At 39.6% G+C, this 20,829-nt stretch overlaps 1 protein-coding gene across 1 annotated transcript in view; it reads right to left on the bottom strand.

Moving 5' to 3' along the window:
* Positions 1-4,137: 4,137 nt before the first annotated feature.
* LOC146550807 (uncharacterized) overlaps positions 4,138-20,829 on the bottom strand; it is a 34,501-nt gene continuing 17,809 nt past the window's right edge. The window contains exon 4 of the mRNA XM_085260235.1: positions 4,138-4,380. Within this exon, the coding sequence (XP_085116361.1) occupies positions 4,200-4,380 (181 nt within the window). The 3' untranslated portion in view covers positions 4,138-4,199. The remainder of the gene's footprint in view (positions 4,381-20,829) is intronic.

Raw genomic sequence — 20,829 nt, 5'->3', positions numbered from 1 at the left:
TAATGTCTGTTAATTGTGAAATTGAGCGAGCTGCTGGCAGGGGCCGATGCCTTCTCTATGCTTTAATCACCCTGTGTAATCAGCATATTCTTTGAGGAGGACAGGCTCTAAGAAGTGTGGAGAAAGACTGACTGCGAAGAGGAACGTCACGATGGATTGTTCTAGTCAGGGTTCATGTTGATCATCTTGCACTGGGACCTCGTGCTGACGTGTTAAACTACTCAATGTGAGAGACAAATTAGCTCAAGCTAAGAGGCCTCCAGCCACACACCTCTCACCTGTGCAACTAAAACTTAACTGAAAATGTCAGTTTGCCATCTGACTAGGGATCAGAATCAAGAATCGGTGCTTGCAGAAAACCGGTTGCCAGTAGTCCAATTCCTTGGAATTGTTAGTCTGCCTGCCTATCGATCCTGCTTATCAGTTGTTGCACTGGAACTACAATCAGCTGATTTCAGTTTGCGTGTCAAAGGAGGAAGCATAGAGCTTCTAGAGTGTAAACATGGACATTTATTTTTATTGCACAAAAAGACAAGATTAATAGTAAAGTGGAAAACTGCATCCAGGACAGAAAACAGACAACATTGGTTCTTTGCAAGCATCTGCCAAGACAGCATGCTAACGCTAAGCTAGCCAAGATCACAGAGCAAAAGCTGAGTGAGTGCCGACCCCAGCAGCCAGACCCTTAACTATAACAGGTAACATGCAGATGAGCAGTCAGGATCCAGCCTCCCCTTCTACCTGTGCATGTTTCTACTGCAGAATCATTGTGGGAGTCATGTTTTTGTGCTGTTCTTCCTTCTTTGCTTTGAATGCCGCCCATCAGCTAACAGTCATGAGCAGTTTTATGTTAGATGATTTTTTTTATTTGTTCTTGTGCAGGAAAATAAAAGAAGGATTTAGATTTTAAAATTAAACTAAAACAATAAGATTATGCATTTTAGTATAGAACAAAAAAAAATCACAAGATTACACAAGATTGGAAATTGAAATGAAATTTCTATTCAACAGTGTCATTAAATGTATTTTAGTGATGCTTGAATTTAGATGACAAGTAGATTGTTATCATCACGAATTTCACACTTCCAGCTATTTTTGAGTGTCACAGTTAGTGCTAATTGTTTTGAGTTTTCAATCACAATTTACCTAAAACACTTGACAGTAACAGGATTTCCATGTTATTTCCCCTCAGAAGATGCTCCTTTTTCCGGCTGTACAAGGATACTTTTTGCTTCTTTTTTAAATGAGGATTCTCTCAATGCAGCTCTTCCCCCACTAAACAGCTGAAATGGGAAATGATAAAACCCTGTGAAGAGAAAATCTCCGTCCCGGTTTCCCTCCAAGGCACGAGCACCGATAAGCAGAGTTCTGTCCTTTCTTTATTAGATTCCTAATTATTCAAAGTAACACTCAAGTATGCCGTTCAGCTGGGTTAGTTACAGCGCCGGGAGTAGCTTGGGAGAACAAGGAAACACAGACTGCTTCAGGTTGCCTTCCCAAATCAACTCAAGGTTTATTCATCAGACAACAGCTTATATAGAGGAAAAAGGTTCGTGTGTCAGCAGATTCTCAGTTCAAAACCAGTACAGACCAAATAAGGAAACGTCTTCCTGCCTTGTGAGCAGAGAAGTATCCTGTGTAGTTTATCAGTTCAGCTACAATTTATGATCATTCCAGCAAAATACACTCCTAGACATAGAATACAGAGTTCTTTCATTAGTGAATTCTGAAACAAACCACCTGGCCTTTAACGAGCCTTTTTCTAAGAGATAAAGAAGGGAGGATGGGAGTAAGGAAGTGGTCTCGTCTCTGTGGTATTTTCGACCTTGGGGTACCAGCCTGTGATTCTTACACATCAATTCTTGGGTCACAGAGAAAGAGAAAAACAACTAGTAAATGGGCCTTATTGAGTAACAGTTTTCACTACATAGCAATATCCTGTAAATGCTACCGTGGTATCAAAATATCACAACACCCTGAAGATAGAAAAAGAGAATTTATGGTTTCAGTTACAAAGGTTGTGACTGGAAAGAGCTCCAGAGAAACCCTCATGTCAGGACACACAAACAAGATAACAAGAAGTAGGATAGCAGCTAAAAGCTTCATTTCAAGGTTCATTATTGTTGCTTAGACATGAACACGGTATAGCACTTTAAAACTTGTAGGTGCAGTCATGGTCTAATTGGTAGTAAAGTATTTTGTTTTTTATTTATCTATTTATTTGCTGGCTTAGACTTTAGGGGTCAGTGAAGCACAAAATTGCTGTGCAAATACATATTATTCACTACATGGCAGATTTATCGTCTCCATAGAAACTCCTCTCTGTTTTCTGCCTTGAAAGCAATTACTAAACAATAAGGTCAAGAGAAAATGGGTAAAATTGTCATGTTTAAATGAAATGACCCCGAGTGAGACTGTGGATGGAAAAGAATGAAACAAAAATTTTGTGTTTACAGGAAAAGAAACAGTTAATTTGTCTCACAAATGATTTGCAAAGACAATCACTATACTCCAGCACACAGAGTCAACAAGTACACCCTGACCTGTACTGACAATTCAGTGCTTTAAACTGAATGGTCAGCTAAGCAATAAGGTAATGGGCAGCCTGCATAACTTAAACTCAGGTGACATTTCAGCTCCACTTGTTTTTCTATTATCGCAGTGCAGTGTGGGACAGGTGTGCACAATTTATTTCAGATTGAGATTGTCAGCACAGTGACCTGAATGCAATTTTTTTTTTAAATAGTAAGGCCTGTTTTACTGGTAATGTTTTTGTTTGTTTTTTAATAGTAAGAAGACAGTGTTGTTATTTCCATCCATTCATCAGCTTATAATTTATAACTGGTAAGTATGGAGCTCTTTTCTGGGACCTCCCCTCTCTTCCATAGGCGAATGTTAGAAGGCTACAGAGAACAGTAGTAAGATAGAATAGAATTCAACTTCATTGTCATTGCACATTTCACAAGTACAACGCAACGAAATGCAGTTCCCTACATGCAAGATCCATGTAGGGAACAAAACAGACAGGACACTTACACAAATGAGGAAGACTGCAGGTTGAGGCGGGTTGCAAAATGGCTTGCAGATGAGTTGAAATTCGTGATGATGAGTGGCAGGTAAAAGTAGAGTATTGCCAGGTGGAACAGCAGAATTATCACCTGATGTTGGCTGGCTTTGAAAGCCTCTAAATTACCAGATTGCAGCTCAGCTTGACTTCCCTGCCTGCACTAAAGTCATGCTCGATTTTATTTTCTTCAGACCTAAATGGCAGTAGTAACACTACTGATTTCCTTGAATGTTTGCATAGATATTTGTGGTCTCATTGGGATTTACAGATGAAGCCTTTGTGTATTTGGTGATATAATGACTTTTCTTCAAGCAGTGTGATGAGGTTGTCTTTTGTTTTTCAGTAAAAAAGACTTGACTATTAATTGGATTGCTTTGAAATTTGATGCGCACGTTCCCATTTCCCTCAGGATGATGAGCTCTTGTTTTCTCCTCCAGCAGCTGTTCAGTGCTTTGGTTTATGACTACATATCTGCAGAACTAATTGCATTCTCATTAGCCTCACCTGTACTTTATGTTTTGAAAGTTTTGATATGCCACCTCACTTGGGCACATTAAGCATAAACAGTACACTTGCTAAGATTAACATGTTAAATATATGATGTTATTGCGATTCCAAAGAAAAAGTTTATTCCATCACTAGAAATCTTAATCATTAGTGAAATAACACAATACAGTAGTAATATTTTACATACAAATACTTCATGAGTCAATCACGTGGCACCAAATTAGTGCAATTAGTGTAGGCATGGTCATGGAAATCTGCTGAAGATAACCAACCAAGCATCACACTGGGGAAGAAAGATGATTTGAGTGCCTTTGAATGTGACATGGTTGTTGGTGCCAGACAGGCTGGTTTGAGTATTTCAGAAACTTCTACATGACCACCTCTCAGGTTTACAGATAATGGTCCAAAGAGAAAATATCTGGTGAGCAGAAGTTCTCTGGCTAAAAAAGGTTTATTGTCAGAAAAGAATAACCAGACTGCTTTGAGCTGAAAGGAAGGCAACTGTAACTCAAATAACCGTTTATTGCGACTGGCATTTGCAGAAGAGAATCTCTGAAGGCACAAGTTATCGAACATTGAAGCAAGTGGGCAACAGTAGCAGAAGACCACATGTCACTCCTGTCAGCTAAGAACAGGAAACTGATGTTACAGTTCCCACAGGTTGACCAAAATTGGACTGAGCTGAGTGGTGGTTATGGGTCAGCTCCTTGCTTCCATTCTTTCTCTCAGTGTGAAGGTCAGTGCTGTAGATCAGCATGGCAGGAAGACTGGGTCTACGTTCCTTACCACCAGATATACCACAGGACCTGTGGATAAGACAAAAGTTCAAGATGGAGGAGAAAAGCGATAGGAATGAACGTTTATGGTACGTTTGTACACACATTTACACAGAAATTTGACAATATGAATACTAGAAAAACATTGCCTTCTCTAATAAATCTTGATTTGTGCTCCGACATGCAGCACATACTCAAATGGCCTCCACAGTCACCAGGTCTCAGTCTAATAGAGCACCTATGGCATGTGGTGGAACAGGAGATAAGATCTGATAAATCTGCAGTAACTGTGTTTCTATCATGTCAATATGAACTAAAATCTCTGAGGAATTTTTCCAGCATGATGATGAGTTTATGCCACAAAGAATTACAGTGTTTTGAAGGCAAAAGGGTGTCCAACCCCCTACCTAATGAAGTGGCTGTTGAGTGTGTATATTGCTGTAATGGAGTGAGTTAGGCTCACACTGTTTAAATGTTTACCCAATAAAAGAAGCTCTATCACTCTTCTTTCAATTTTATTTTTTCGTTTAATCCTGACAGAAATTTATCATGAAGAGTTTGTATCTAGCCAACATTGCTGTTTCATAGTTTTAATAAATTAGACAATTTTTGATGTCTTTCAGAAAACTATATCACATTAGCCATCCAGATTAGGGTAGACTTTGACAATGGAACGATACATACTATTAGATTACATTGTTAGGTAAAATTATATAACACTGGTGTTTGTGGTTAGATTCTTCTGAGCGTTGTCTTGCATCACAAGCCAACAACATCTCATTTAAATGCAGAGCAATATTACAAACAGACAGCTAGAGTGTATTTCATTATGGGAAACACAATTTTCAGAAAATCTGCAAACTAAATTTTGAATTAATATGGGTTTGCAGTCAGCACTGTTGCTCTGAATATAATATTTGATAAACAGCTCATGGCTCTCATGTTTCAGTCGCTGTTATTAAACCACTGCAGAAGAAGAGGCTTCATGAGGGGATACAATTAAAAGAGCATCAGACATATCTTAGACTATGAAAAAACTATGTGATGAAAATATTGCACTTTTATTCGTTTCATTTGTCAATTTTTCATTACTTCACTGAAGCTGGAGTCTTAGTTTATTCAATAAGCCAAGTTTTTAATGCCCTTTGTTGCATAGACATGCCCTATATATATATATATATGTGTATATATATATATATGTGTATATATATACACACATATATATATATATATATATATATACACACATATATACACACATATATATATATATATATATATATATATATATATATATATATATATATATATATATATATATATATATAGTCACCATCAAGTGCGGGATCTACCAAGGAGATGCTCTGTCCCCACTGCTGTTCTGCATAGGCCTGAACCCCCTCAGTGAGATCATTAACAAGACTGGCTACGGATACCGACTACGGAATGGAGCAGTTGTCAGCCACCTCCTGTACATGGATGATATCAAGCTGTATGCCAAGAGTGAACGAGACATCGATTCACTGATCCACACACCAGGATATACAGCAATGACATCGGGATGTCAGTGGGTAGTCAGAACTGAGGGGATCGAGCTACCAGAAGGCAACATTGCAGACATAGAGGACAGTTACAAGTACCTGGGGATTCCGCAGGGAAATGGGAACCATGAAGAGGCCGCTAGGAAAGCTGCAAGCACCAAGTACCTGCAGAGAGTCAGGCAAGTCCTGAGTCAGCTGAACGGTAAGAACAAGATCCGGGCTATCAACACGTACGCCCTGCCCGTGAACAGGTACCCAGCTGGTATAATAAGTTGGCCAAAGGAGGAGATAGAAGCCACTGACATCAAGACAAGAAAGCTCCTTACCATGCATAGAGGGTTTCACCCCAAGTCCAGCACCCTGAGGCTGTACGCTAAGCGGAAGGAAGGGGGCCGGGGACTGGTGAGTGTCAGCACCACAGTCCAGGATGAGACAACAAACATCCAAGAATACATTGGGAAGATGGCCCCAACTGTCCGAGTGCTCAGTGAATACCTCAGGCAGCAGAAACCCAAGAAAGAGGAGGGAGACGAGGAACCATCATGGAAGGACAGGCACCTGCACGGTATGTACCACCGGCAGATAGAGGAGGTGGCTGATATCCAGAAATCCTACCAGTGGCTGGACAAAGCTGGACTGAAAGACAGCACAGAGGCACTAATCATGGCAGCACAAGAACAAGCTCTGAGTACAAGATCCATAGAGGCTGGGGTCTATCACACCAGGCAAGACCCCAGGTGCAGGCTGTGTAAAGATGCCCCAGAGACAATCCAGCACATAACAGCAGGGTGCAAGATGCTAGCAGGCAAGGCATACATGGAACGCCATAACCAAGTGGCCGGCATAGTGTACAGGAACATCTGTGCCGAGTATAACCTGGAAGTCCCGAGGTCAAAATGGGAGATGCCCCCAAGGGTGGTGGAGAATGACCGAGCTAAGATCCTGTGGGACTTCCAGATACAGACAGACAAAATGGTGGTGGCTAACCAACCGGACATAGTGGTGGTAGACAAACAGAAGAAGATGGCCGTAGTGATCGATGTAGCGGTTCCGAATGACAGCAATATCAGGAAGAAGGAACACGAGAAGCTGGAGAAATACCAAGGGCTCAGAGAAGAGCTCGAGAGGATGTGGAGGGTGAAGGTAACGGTGGTCCCCGTGGTAATCGGAGCACTAGGTGCGGTGACTCCCAAGCTAGGCGAGTGGCTCCAGCAGATCCCGGGAACAACATCGGAGATCTCTGTCCAGAAGAGCGCAGTCCTGGGAACAGCTAAGATACTGCGCAGGACCCTCAAGCTCCCAGGCCTCTGGTAGAGGACCCGAGCTTGAAGGATAAACCGACCGCAGGGGTGTGCTGGGTGTGTGTGTATATATATATATATATATATATATATATATATACACTGGTCTACATGCCCATATATAAAATACAACCTGAATCTGTTTGTTTAATTGTTTGTTTGTTGCCTGTGGTAGCACTTTCATAAAGGCACCATTTGATGTGCTTAATTTCTGTTGTTTCAAATTCAGCACACATGAGGAATAGTAAACAGGATCATTAAAATTATTATTTATCACTGTTATCACTGTTGGCTAATTTGCAGTTTTGATCAGGCATTATTAATTTGTGTTTAAGTTTTTAAAACCTCACTGACTGGAAGTACACTCAAAGACTTGCAGGTGTTATTTAGAGCAAAGTGTTGTTTTGGCCTTAGACTTAAGGAGCTTTTAATTTTGGGAATTTTTCAAGTGGAAAAAAAAATAGCCTGAGGCTCACGGGGTTGACTGTGTGACAGATTGAGGAATGAATGAGTTGTGGAACTCTAAACCTTGCAGATTGCAAAAGCAAGCAGAAAACGCAAAAGAGTTAACTCTCAAATTTAGATGAGAGTTAAAACACATGCTGTGAAGCTTAGATGGAGTCTTAGACTTTTAACACAGATGCCCCTCGATGTGGGATATTTTTGTCTGCTTTATGTTTTGCATAACTTCTAACAGATTAGTCGATGGGCCTTCATTTGTCTTGGACTCGGACAAGCAATAAAATGTATATGAATGCCAGTAAACTAGTGAGGGAACCAGAGACAGGCAGACTGTTGGAAAGAAGAAAAAAAAAGAAAACGGATAAAATAGTGAATAAGGACTGATGATGAAGACTGGTCAGGGAAATCTGCTCACAAGCCATTCATTTCCAATCCCCCATCCTTCGCATCTGCTCAATCTTTCTCTATTACAGGCCAGATGTATTCCCCAGTGTGTGCAGCACCGGTGTCATTTCCATTCGACACTTTGCTCTTAGCTTCGGTGCCACTGGAAAATGACAAAACTGGAACCACAGCAGAACTTTCTGTTCCACACACCACAGGCAGAAAATTGCCCTCTTTTCACTCTTCTTGCTCCATTTCATCCAGTTGTAGCAGGGCTGCAGTATATGCTTATTCATTTACTGAGATCCATGCCAGACCGTGTCACTTCTTTTCTGCACACATATACAATTGTGCAATTCCTTCTGAATGCATAAGAAATGTAGAAATATGAGGGACCGTGGTGTGCATTGCTTTTTAAATGTATGTAAATCAGCTTGTCTCTGTGTGATTGACATCTAATGCAAGCTGTGTTTTTGCTTTGAATGTAAATGATTTGTGGCAGACAAGGATTACAAATTATTCGCTGACTTTATTTAAACGTCTCTAATCCCACTTAATTACGTACTGGCTTCCACACTGACTGCTATCCTCGAGTTGTTTACTTAAGTCTAGTTTATTCAGATATGGCTCCTGCCATCCCATCACACCCCCACAAATAAACCAAGCAACCACCTTCGGAAATACTTTCTCCTGCTATCTCTTTCATGCAAGTGCTACTATTTATGGGCTTTGTCTCTCTCTGACTGGATTTGTGTGCATGTGTGTATAGTTGTGTGTCTGTGCACGTCATTTTATGCCTGTGTGCACAGTGAGTCTATATATAAGCCATTATGTAGAGTGCAAATGAGAGAGTATTATAACCTGAGTGTCACCTTACTTGGAAATTTCGAAATGAACTGCAGCTTTTTTTTTTTAAAGAAAGAGGGAACCATTTACAGAAAACATGTCAACTTCCACTGAGTCCTGCACTGAGTCTGAAAGTAACTTAATTACTACAAATCATTTTGCAAAAGGCCTAAGCTGCATAATTTATCAATATCTCTTTGCTGTTCATGTGACATAAACCTGGGCTAGGGGGTTTTATCAAGTTTTAATATAGCCACTATTAGCCACAATAGCTGCTGGCCTGATCAATGGATTGCAAAATAATTCCAATATTTGTAGTTTAAAGTGTATTTGTATTTGTTAGAAAATATATTTGCTCATTTTTTACACATTTAAAACATTTGAAGGGGAAAATAATCTCCTCCTAAAATGTCACTGATGAAATGTCACCAAAACAACCTTTGCACAACAAATGTCTATGATTCATGATCTCTATGGGAGGTCCTTGCTTCTGTCAGGAGCTCATGACAGTGTGTAGTAAAAGACAAACTAAAGTAAAGTTTATTTTAGACCACTGTAATCATCAAAACACCAAATTAGTGACTATAGTTATAGTAGAAAAATACATTTCCTCCAGTACAGTCCACAAACTTGTACAAGTTGCGCTGAAGCTGTTGTGGTGTAAGATGGTGGTGCAAAAACATTTTTTCCTTTAACCTGTCCTTAAATACTCTCTAGACTGATCCTGGCTTATCTTAGTCAGTACCATAAACCACGGAAACATTATAGTTTCATTCATTCTTTTTAATGCTGCCAATTATACGTGTCAGTCTTTCAAGTTCAAAGTAATTTTCTCCTTTTCACTTTCCCTGTTGTGATTTCACAAATGTTTGATCCTGCACTACAGCATTTCTCTAGTAGGAATTAAAATAGTTTGTGACGCTGCAGGACACTTGCAAAGTTTTGAGATGCTGTAGGTGACAACTGTGACCCACTGTTCTCCTGACAGTATCACTCAGTAAGGCCTTTTAACCCCCTCTTGGACCCTCCACCAGTATACATGTATCATCATCAGTGCTGCCAAGGATAGCATGTTTCATCATCACACTGGCATTCTCTCTACCCTGGGACAGAATTCAAACATGTTGTCCAGACTTTCCATTGTACTCACAAAAAATAAATAAATAAAAACATGTTAAAAATCTATATCTCAAGAAACATCTAAACCTGACTCCTTGTGTACCCCCTCAAATCAAATAACATCCTGCTGCACTAAGCCCAAAGGACCTTAGGACCTTGCTCCAGCTGTGGAACAAATTAACTGGAGGAGACGTTAGTTCATAATCATTTTAAAAATCTATACATACAGAATCCTTTTGCTATGAAAATATTGAACTTGGGGATAACTGGAGCATCACAATGGTGAAAAAAGGGTGAAAACCATTCACTACTCCCGTGTGTAGTAGCATCACATTTTAGCTAACATATAATTGGCAACCAGGAACAAAAATCAACAAGGCTTCAAAGAAGACAGAGAGAAGGTGACATTTCTGAGTAACTAGAAACCAAAGATTTCCAGAAACACAAACCACCAGGGAGAAAACTGCAGAAAAAAGGTGATTTTTGGCTTCAAAATTCTTAACAGACGTCACCAAAAATGATGCAGCTATCTGGCAAATTAGAGCTGTGTTGTGGATTCGTTATTGTATTACATTTATGCATATTTTTATATTCATCAAATCATTTCCAACCCCCTCATGCTCTATAGGTGGTGTGATTATCATCATTAAAGGGCACAACTCCAATTATGACAGAAAGGTGATCAGTCAGATCAACTTTAAAAAGATATGTAGTACATGAACCATCAGCCTCCACTTCAAATGCATCCTAAGCAGTTTCCAGTCCTGGGCGTTTTTTCCTTGTATTGTTGCAAGTTAGGAATGATAAAATCTTCTGGCTGTGCCTAAATGGCAAAGTTGAGCTGCGGTTGATCAGTCTAACCTTTTGATCTATGTGGAACATGTGTGTTAAGCAAAGCGCTTCAGTTCTCCATTTTCATCATGCACTCCATGCTCTGCTGTGCTCCCTGCACTAGAAAAAAATACCAACAGAGAATATTAACTAAACAAGATTATTTCTAAAATAGTTATGATCTTACTGTAAGAAAGCATCTGAAATTCATGATAAATGATGAAACCTGGATGTCAGTATTTCAGAAAAAGTTCACATCCCAATCTGGGGCTGCATCTGAAGTGCATCACATGTTGTTGCATTACACTTCTGCAAAGCTATTTTTAACTGAAGTATTGCCACCCTCTGATGATGTACATCTTGCTGCTGGTGAGCTCACCTGGAGCTATGGGGTCTTATCTGCCTCTGCTCCGATTTAAACCCACAAAAGTGAGAGTGCTGCTCAGAAGTGCCTCGGCAAAGCGTGCAGTTTTGAGTTACGGGTAGGTCGGTAATGGAAACTCAGCCTTCAGGTTATATGAGTTTTCTCATCAAACCAGAGAGCATGGTAATATGGTTGGTACAGACAAACCTTGAAGGGTTGTGGTGACTGTGGAGAATCAGGGTGTGGGTGCTCAGGTCACTTAAGGTTTGAGATGATGATGTAAGCAGTGAGAGAAAACATTATGCTGCGGGATGAAGCCTGGTATTGCTGAGTCCTGAGTGGACGGCTGAAAAAGCAAGTCAGGAGGTGATGTGTTGGATGTTTTCGTGTGAATTAGGTGTTGTAGATTTTCCAATTTCCTTTTAGAAGAATGTTGTTTTGAGAAATACTCAGCACGATGTGTTCTGTAAACGCATTCTTTTAAAAATGGAATTCTTACAAAGAGCGGAAATTCTAAACAATCGCATAGCAAGAATATTGTGGAAATGGGCTTGAAGCACATCATGGCAAAAATGCGATAGTACTCAGCAGACTGTTCGTTACTGCAGCACAAGTAAAGTTTCTTAAAAAGGTGGTCATTTCTCGGTCTATGTGAAATATATCTTGAATATCTTTTTTAAAGTCTGTATCATTACAGGCCATTTTCTCCTTTAACCAACAACATTTGGTTTAATGTGGCAAAGAGACACTTTGAGTGATCTGAAAAAGGAGTTCAGAGAAAAACGACTGCAGCCTCACCAAGTGTATCAGCCAGCCAAGCGTTGATAGCATTATCAGAACACTCCACAGAGAGCCAAACAGCCAAACTTTTCACATCAATGTGCTGCTTCTGTTGTTTTTGTGTGCAGCTGAGAGACAGAAAGTGTGTATGTGTCTGTGTAGAAGAGCGCGAGAGACAGAGATAGATACTCTATAATGAGTTTCCATAAAGCACTCAGTGTGCTATCATTGTCGTGATTTTATGAATTCATCATAAAAGAGTGAGTAAATGTCACAGTTGAAGGTAATGGAATGGGATGCTGGGTCGAAAATGAAAGGCAGAAGAGTAAGAGAACAAAAGGGGGGGAGGGGGAGGAAATTGTGGGGACTCCTGTGATGATTCGGCTGATAACAAAAGCCACGACTGCTGTTGCTCGTGTGTGCTGTCTTTACCCGGGGAGATGTGGGGGAGGGGGGGTTCACTGGGCGAGAGCTGGCCATGTCTCTAAATAAAACACGACATTGATTTATGAGTGTGAGCCTGCTACGAGTGTAGCAGGACTCTGCAATCACCCGCACAAGTGCGCACACACAAATACACACACACGCAAAATCACAGTGCAGTTAAACCACTGAGTACAGTCTTGCACTGTACATCTCAGCAATTCTACTTTGCTTCCAACAGAGCACAGCTTTCGGCACTGCTCTTTTTTTTTTTTCTAAGAAAGGAAAAAGAAACTTTTTAGGTATTATTCATTCCACAGCTACTTTTCTTTGAGACACCATAATGCGCTCTTCAGCCTTCATCATCACAATGAAAAGGACTTCAAAGCGGGGAAATTAATTAATTAATGAAAACCAATCACTGTGCATTTGAGTTTGGAAATGAAAGTCGCTGGCCTGTTTGTGTAAAATGATTGATATGGTGGCGTTTCGGGCCCGTCACAATGAAGTTTGAACACAGAAGTGGCGAGCTACTTCCGTGCCAAGCTGACGGCAAACAAACGCTGCAAAAGCAATAAATTCTCCCTTGAAGTGCCTGTTTGTAAAGTTGTGAATCTTTGATGCCGTATTAAAACTACTGCTGTTATCTGGCTGTGCTGCTTGGTGATATGCGTTTGTATCATTTATGTGTCCTTTTAAAAAAGCGCACCCAAGGATGACAAGGTTTTACCAATCGAATGTATAATGTGTATAAATAAAAATGAGCAGGAACCACAAGGGTACAGCAAATATAACCAAAAGTTATCAACTGTAAACTTAAAGTTTAGGCTGTAGGTCATGAATGATCCAAGGAGAGAAACAATGGTCAAATTGGGCTTCAGAACAGGTTTAAATTAGTTGAAGCAAGAAAACTAAAGAGAAGAATGTTGCACTAAATGTTTGATTGAATCACAAAAAGCTGATGATCAAGCAGTGAAAGTTTCATGGTGTCCCATTTACCTCCATGGTAAATAAACAGCTGGCAAGTTAAGCTTTAATCGTGTCATTTTGGTTTTAATTCAAATCCTGTTAATGTCAAGTTCACCTTTGCTCAGTTTTGTCCTGCTGCACTGCACTTGGCATAAAATATTCTCTCATATTTCAGATATTTATCCCATTACCAGACAACACTGGCTAAATTAGTATAAATGCCAAAATATAAACACCTTAATTAGAATAAACAGGACCAAACCAATGAAGGGTGGAATAAAACTTTTCATAATCCGATAAGAATAATTGCAAATGATTTAATCTGATTATTGTCTGGAGGTGTTCTTTCTTTGCATGATCTCAATATTGCATCTGCGAGGGTAAATGTCACCCCTCTTTCTACAAAAACACTGAAATTGTTCTCTGCTGTGAGTTTGTGTTTAATAAAAACTCTCAAACAATTAAGTGCAACACATTAACGGCAACTGCTGTGCTGACCAACAGATACTCTTCTTCTGGGAGCTGATCAAAAACAAGCAACAGAGAAAAGACGTCCACCTGGGAGGATGAGCTCATGACGTATATTGAACTTTTGCACCTGATGGTAAAAGTGTGGCCGCATGCAAACTCCAGTCCCAGCTGATCCAAACGCTTTAATCTGAATGACTTCAATCTGGATGAAAGGACCAGATGTACAAGTATTTTCAGTATCTTTAGGATACTGTATTAATATAACAATGTACCATTTTTTTTATTATTTAAACATCCTGAACTAATGTAGCACATAACAAGCTGAAACAGCAGAGGTTTGTGCAGTCGTTCCACTCTGTCGGCCTCGCTTGAATGCAGCATCAGGTCCAAATAAACTGGAACAGTTTGCCAGCAGCTGAGGAGTAATCAGGACAATGAGAGGCAGCTGAGTGAAGTCAATCAAGGAAGATTTAGTACCTGTAATGGGATGTAGAGGACTCGGCCATGACAGAAATGACACCTTTTAAGTTTGTTTGAACTTCAGTCTGCTTGTAATGTGCTCAAATGTCATCCTGAAGCGGAACCAATTTAAAGAAAAGCAACTCCTTTTAAGAAGTATTTTTAGATTAATGATGTATGATTACTCTTTGTAATTTCTATACCCAGCAGTACTTTGAAAAGCTCACTCCACGATCCGTTAAATTAACCAAAGACCTTTTAAATGAAGCAAATCAAAGAGCGAGCTAACAATTAATATAGCTCTGAGAATAGCACCAGCTGAGCTGACACAAAATCCCAGGCACAGTAAAGAGAAGTGGACCACTTCAACTTGAAAACTTTTCAGAAGAAAACTGAACGTGGGAGCTTTATTGCCGTGTAATTAGTGGACAATGTACAAGCTTGATAATGACTGCAAGGGTTCCTGTAGTTTCACGAGGATGTGAAGTAAAGACTTTTCAGGGAAAGTATTTTATATTTTTGTATCTCTTTTGATTTCAGTTTAGGTTTTGTTGTTGAATTCTCAGAGCTTGTCTGCTCACATCTATCAGTAGCACATACATGCTGTTCAGTGCCATTGCACAGTCTGTATTTATGACTTTTTTGATCCTTTGATAAGACACAACAAAAGAAAACACAATCCCAAAACGAATGTAAGGTGTTTGATTCTCCAGCCTTTGTTTAAAAAAGGGGGGGAAAAGAAATGTGGCTTAGATAGATGTGAGGTAAGAAAATGCAAAATAGTTGAGCTGACAATCAGCGTGAACATTATGGAAAATTAGCTGGTGCTGTAAGAAGGTTGCTCTGTTCTTTTATTGTTCTGAAGCCTGAAAAAATAATTGTGCTTTTACTCTTTTTTCCAGCTCCTTGATTTTTCTTTTTTCTTTTGGTTGAAGGTTGAATCTATGTATCTCCGCTTCCGTGCGTTTTAACGAATATTATCTCTCCATGCAACATTTATCACAATTTATTCATACTTAACAGCAACTGCACTTCTAAAATGGCATCCATTAATGTGTGATATTTCAAAGCCGCATCCAACAAAGGCTGCTATTATCCAGCCTTTTTCTCTCTTTTTTTCTTTTTTCTCTTTTTTTTTTTTTTTTGATGGAAGAACTTTGAGGGATTCGCAGCAGAAAACAATGGGACAGTAGAACGAAAGGTCTACACAGCTGCGGACAGACAAAATGAATAGACCTGGAAAAAGTCACCAGCATCACCTTTGTACCTGAGCCTCCCACTGCTACTTCACTTCAGATAAATCAAAATGCAGTCATTTTCTGTTTCCCAGTTCTAACCACGACTTTGTCTACACATTTCACATCATATTTTTCTCTTAAATGAAACATCATCACTTGCAAATTAGCAGATAGCACGGCAGGTATCATAAGAAATCACTTGGTAGCTTTTGTCACGACTGATTCTCAGCGAGAGATATTTCAACTGAAAGATATTTAAAGGAGCTTGAGTTGTTTGCCTAACCTCCGCACAAAAACTAGAAACACAGGGTTACGCAAGGTGACGCTAAGCTTGACACCTTTGGTGACATTTGTTTGGTCATAAAATCAGACATTTCTGTTTTATCTTCAAGAACACTTTTAGACAGTAAACAAGTCAGTCCCACGGGCAGCTCTAAGACGTCGACCTTATACGTATGGACAAAAGAAGCTTTAACAAAGAAACTGAGACCTATCATGTGACAAACTTTCCTTTTTTCACAGAAGTATAGCTGCAAGGTGAAAATTTTTACAGAGAAAGTGCTTTTTTTACTCTGATATCCAGTTTTTTGTGGTAAAATAGCAGATGTTAATCAATATTTTTAAAACTTACACTGAACTTTTTTGTAATGATTTTCTACCCATTTTTTCATCCTCTTTCTGTATCCTGTGGGTATCATATAGGGTAGAAGTGGAGTCATGCACATCAAGAAAAGTAAGCATCCACATTATTGCCTCCTGTGATTTTACTCAGATCCCAGTTTTTTCTCCTTGTTGACTTTGTATGTCCTTTTTTTAAACCTATATATTAGTTACATATATCAGTGCTTCATTTCATAACTTGGTTCTCAGTTTTTTAAACTACATTTGCTATGGCAAGAAAGTTACAAAGAGAAAGAAACTCTGAAACTGCACAAAAATTCTCTTTCCCTTCACTTTTTTGGGTTAATCTGTTCTTTGGCAAACTAAGCTTTATTTAGTTAAAACACTTAATGCGCATTTCGTGTGACTCATGTTGAGTGTGAGAACTGCAACACTGGCATCTCTCCTTCTTTCAAGTGATGTAGTTTTGCTATGCATATTTAAATAGTGGAAGCTTGTGAAAGATGTTCTTATACCAGAACCAAAAATGATAAACAGAAGGATCTTGTATGTTGTCAGAATGTGTGCTGCAGCAAGTGTGATTTTTAAAGTTTCATGAGAAAGGCGAGGGTTTAAATCTTCCTGCCTGAATATTGGATCAGACAAACATAAGTAACAATCACTAAGGGAAAAACAGAAAAATCGTAATGTGTCAAAATCAACAAGTTCATCCTTTTTACATAATCTCTTGGTTGCACCAGTAAACACAATATACCACTTATAGACCATTTCAGCAGGTTCAGTGCATCCTCTGACTCAGGCTACAGCAGAAATCAGTCATTTGAACATGATGCTTATTCACAGCTCTTTGATGCCAACATTGCTCTGTCATGCAAAGTGGTGCCATCCTCCATGAAGTATTCAGAATCTGTTGGTGTACTGTCAAAATCAGGGGAATGAACCTGTGTTCAATCATGCAAAAACTTCTTAAAATGGAAATTAATAGAGGGCCTAAAGGTGGGAGAGAATGCAGAAATATACAAGATGCAATAAAACATGCATAAATCGCCTTTGCCCCTTGACTCGCAAAATTGAATATGGAAAATGCATTTGCATGTTTTGGGCACTGGCAAAAACTGCAGGCCCGGAAAGATGAGCTGACTGTTCTGTCTTAAAGTGTGGGCAGAGTTTATGTATGAGGATACATATAGTAGTTTTATTATCTGTCTATATGCCACAAACACCACCTCTCACACCACCTCCTCTGTGTTCGTCTCCTTGTTTCCTGTGCACCTACTCGCATTTGAGTGACGCTCTGAAGGTTCACTGAAGATCACATCTGAAAGCGAAGACACTGGTGCATACACCATCAAGCTGCTGCATGTGTGTGGAGATGTGGCATTTGAAAAAAGATGAGCGTGCATGTTTAAAAAAAGACAAGGTGGAGGATGTGGGGGATGCAGGGGAGGGGCAGTCGAGCGACAAAAGTGCGCCAGCGTACCGCACACCGACAAAGTGCCTTGCGCCTGCCTGCTGCCTGGTGTGGGGAAGGGAGATGCGACCTGTCAGTATGAGGGGGCTGGCTGAATGACTTCACATCACCCTTTCAGCTCCAGCAACTTCCCATTTATATTGTAATGCAAATCCACGGCCTGTCCCAGATGGTGCTTTTCCAGCATCGTGGGTGCATAGAAATATGATTATTTATCCCAAGCACTTCTCAAGTCTTTAATGCACCCTCCTCCGTCTGTTTCTATCCCTTCTTTCTTCTGGCAGCAGTTTAAAGTCTGTGCAGTGTAATGTGTCTCTCCCTAATGGCAAAGGAGAAAAAGAATGGATGATAAATTTGCTGAGAATTTGACAAGGGACTACCTAAGAGATTACAGAAAAGCTGGAGAGAAACAAACCTGAGTGCATAGGTCTAAGGAAGGAAAAGGGAAAAGAAATCTCAGGTAGATCATTTTCTTGGCTGAGCATTAGGGTGAGAGGCATACGCGGTAATTCTCGTGACTCAAAAGGCTTTTAATCACCACCGCTGAACAAAATATAGCCCACAAGCCCACATCAGTGCTGAACATCATATTGCTGAAAGCACAGTCAGAATTTTCCCTGAATCAATTTGCCCATCTCTGCCTGTGTGGCACATGGAGGCAGGCTTAATGTTTCCCGCTTACACCGGCTCATGCTTTGGTTTTGTACCAAAGTTTGGTTTTGATTATCCTGCTTTTGCAAATATTTTTTTATCCCACCTAAAAGTCAATTTTCAGACTGCTTTGACAGCGCTTTGTAGTCATTCTTGATGGGATCATCTGTGTGAGGTCATGCACAATAGCATAAACAGCATAGCTGTGTGAGGTTAGCACATCCTGAGGGAATGTGTGTGCTGAAATCAACTGTGTACTATAAGTCGCTCTGTTATACTGTCAGCATTTCTATACTTTCATCATAACACCTTCAACAGATCTGCCGCCTGCCTCAGAAGCATTTAGGTAGCACTTGACACCTCCTATGCAGAGTAATTAAAATCACGCTCTAGTGTCAGAACAACTCATCCTACCCCCCCTCACCTCATTATACCATATGTTCTGACGAGTATTTGTACCTCTAACATCAGTTGCCTTGACACTAAGTTTGAGTGAAGCGAGGAAAAGCGTCACTCAATTATGAACATTACTTGAAGATGATGGCTAACGACAAAACAAGGTGCCTACAAACGTACAGAAGCATGAATCTCAACTATTTCCGTTTTAAAAAGGAATGAATATAATTTTGTCCGTTTTTGCCGATGGCTTAAAGGGCGGCGCTGTCTGTGGGGGTGTAACACAAAGCCACTGTCTGTATCCATGTATGCCACAAATATATCTGCTTGTGTATGTGTTCCGATTATACCTGAAGTGAGTTATTTTTTTTGAATTGTTCGAGCATAAAAAGGGGCCTAATTCAAAGCAGGGGCAAGTGCTGTGTCTACACATAAAAGACAAAGAACCAGTTTTACATTTTGTCCTCAGGCACTTCATTACCAGCACCATATCACAAAAACACATAATTTGTTCTCATTTCTTTAGTTGAATCTATGAAAAATGCCAATCATGACACAGTTTGACAGTCATAGAGTAGAATGTTTGTATCAACAAGCAGCTGTTAGCTGAAAACTTGGCTTATCTAGGCATGGTGTGCAGTGTGGCCATACAAATGTTTGACGGGACTGGACAAGCGGCAAAAGACGAATTTGCAGGTCTAAAAATCTATCTACAGTAGATCAATAGTATCTGAAAGCCAAGTCCTTAAGAAATAGGAGGCAAAATCCAGCAAAGACCTAATGCAGGACTTGAGAGGTTGATCCATTTACTGTTCACTGAACCCTCATCACACTTTGTCTCAATGGAAAGCAAATGTGGAGAAAAGGCTAAGGTATGTCAAATGACATAAGAGTATCAATATGCAACACCCTCATTTTTCAGCATGACATATAATGTGGATTTTAAAAAATACATGCATCGTGGAACATTGTCAGTTATGGATTGGCCTCCCCGGACCCTGGACCTCAACGTTATTGAAGTAGTGCTGACAAAGAATGGAACAAAGACAGCCAACATGCAAAGAAGATCTTTTAATGTCTCAGAGGAAGACTAGAGAATAATTTCTGTAAAGAAATTACATCAAAGCTTCCCTAGGAGAGTTCAAGCTTTGCTGAAGAATAAAGGCGATCATGACTTCCAAGCTTGTTGTCAATAAATGCCAATAAATTAATAAATCACTTTACCAATTTATCATTTTTCAAACAAAATATAAAGAAGTGAGGCATGACTTTGTAACCACAGTACAGTTTGTAAAGGCTTACAAAAAAGCACATTTGAGGGGAATTTTAAGCAAAGAGAAACTTTCCCAAACTTCCAAGAGTTTGCGTTTCAGGCTTGGGGAGTATTAAAATGATAATCAAATGATGTGTGTTTTTGCACATTACACATGCACTTTATGAATACAGCTTGTTAAACAAGCTTACCTGTTAACTTAGAAGTGCATCCTCTCTGAAAATAAAAAAAAATGGTGGCAGTGGTCAAGCTGACTATGTCTATCCTTTATAAACAGTCTATGCTTTTGGTCTCAAACTTGAAACTTCATCACTTCCTACTGTCAGCTCAGACAGGGTGCAGGCTTCAACATCATATCATAACGTAAAAAAACACAAATCCAAAGCTATTTTCCATTGCACAACAAATCCAGCTTCAGTGAGGATGAACCTCACAAAATGTCTAAATATTACACATAAACCACCTCGGTGTTATTTGCCTGTGGTCTGTTTGTTTATTTTATGGCGAATCATGGAAAGTCATGGTCCTTTCATGCTTCTGCACAGAGCACATTATCTGCTCATATCCAATAAATTCGCATTTGTTTACATTCCTAGTACTGCGGTTTTCAAATGATTGTTGCTGAAACATCTGAGATGACCCCAACATGATGGAGGGAAAACTTCAATTTAAAAAAGAATCCATAGCAAAACAATATCCCGATAAGTAAGGGATATCCACAAACACCATCAACAGTTTTCTTTGTGGTAGATTCGAGCGGGAAGTATCTATAACTGTAACTATACTTTATTTATATGGAAACAACCTCAAATAAGCTTTATGAATAACATATTAGAGCTGCTTCAGCATTTACCATATGAACTATATGAGTGATAACAG

Source organism: Mchenga conophoros, linkage group LG20, assembly GCF_057382185.1.
Source record: "Mchenga conophoros isolate Kocher_MC1m ecotype Shallow Benthic linkage group LG20, M_conophoros_male_GT1.1, whole genome shotgun sequence".
Lineage (NCBI taxonomy): Eukaryota > Metazoa > Chordata > Actinopteri > Cichliformes > Cichlidae > Mchenga > Mchenga conophoros.
This window is presented reverse-complemented; position numbering and strand designations above follow the sequence as displayed.